At 67.6% G+C, this 657-nt stretch overlaps 1 protein-coding gene across 1 annotated transcript in view; it reads right to left on the bottom strand.

Moving 5' to 3' along the window:
• The window catches only part of LOC104132632 (actin-related protein 2/3 complex subunit 1B-like), a 15183-nt gene that overhangs the window by 11002 nt on the left and 3524 nt on the right, over window positions 1–657 (bottom strand). The window contains exon 3 of the mRNA XM_035901345.1: window positions 49–153. Coding sequence (XP_035757238.1) covers window positions 49–153 — 105 coding nt within the window. The remainder of the gene's footprint in view (window positions 1–48; window positions 154–657) is intronic.

Genomic DNA, 657 nt, shown 5'->3' with positions numbered 1-657 from the left:
GCCCCCCCGCCAGCCATGTCCCCATCCCCTCTGTCGGCCAGGACTCACCTGTCACCTGCCCGTTGTGCTCCTTCAGCTCGTGGACTTTACTCCATTTGGCCCCGTCCTTGCGGTAGATGTGGACCTCGTGGTTGTTGGGGCAGAGGGCGATCTCTGCGGGGTGAGAGCAGCCGGGGCAAAGCCCTCCCCTGGGTGGTGGGCTCTGCCGGGGGGGGGGGGCGGGGGCAGCATCGCCCTGCCCCTTCCTGTGCCTTGGGCTTGGTGGGACCTCACTGAGCCCCAGCTGCATGGTGGGGTCCCACCAGGCCCCCCAGCCTCCACCCCGTGCTGCCCCAAAGCCGGTCCCATTCCTGCAAACTGTCCCAACAGGGAAGGGAGAAACTTCCCCCAACCCAACAGCCCAGAATCCTCCCTTCCCAGCGTGTGGTCCCTGGGGATGGGATGGGACTGGATGGGATGGGATGGGATAGGATGGGATGGGACGGGACAGGATAGGACGGCTGTGGGTGCTCAGCTCCCGTCCGGCCCCATCCTGCTCTGCCTGCCCCGCACGCCGGCCCCAGCAGAGAAAGCCCTTTTTGTTCTCTCCCACATCCCCCGCGCCGTGGCCGGGAAATGCCATCGGCCGTGAATCACCCGGCCCCGCTCGGGCCCCCC

This window comes from Egretta garzetta, unplaced genomic scaffold, assembly GCF_000687185.1.
Source record: "Egretta garzetta isolate BGI_Z169 unplaced genomic scaffold, ASM68718v1 scaffold299, whole genome shotgun sequence".
Taxonomy (NCBI): Eukaryota; Metazoa; Chordata; class Aves; order Pelecaniformes; family Ardeidae; genus Egretta; species Egretta garzetta.
The sequence above is the reverse complement of the archived record's forward strand: the minus strand, read 5'-3'. Positions and strand labels throughout refer to the sequence as shown.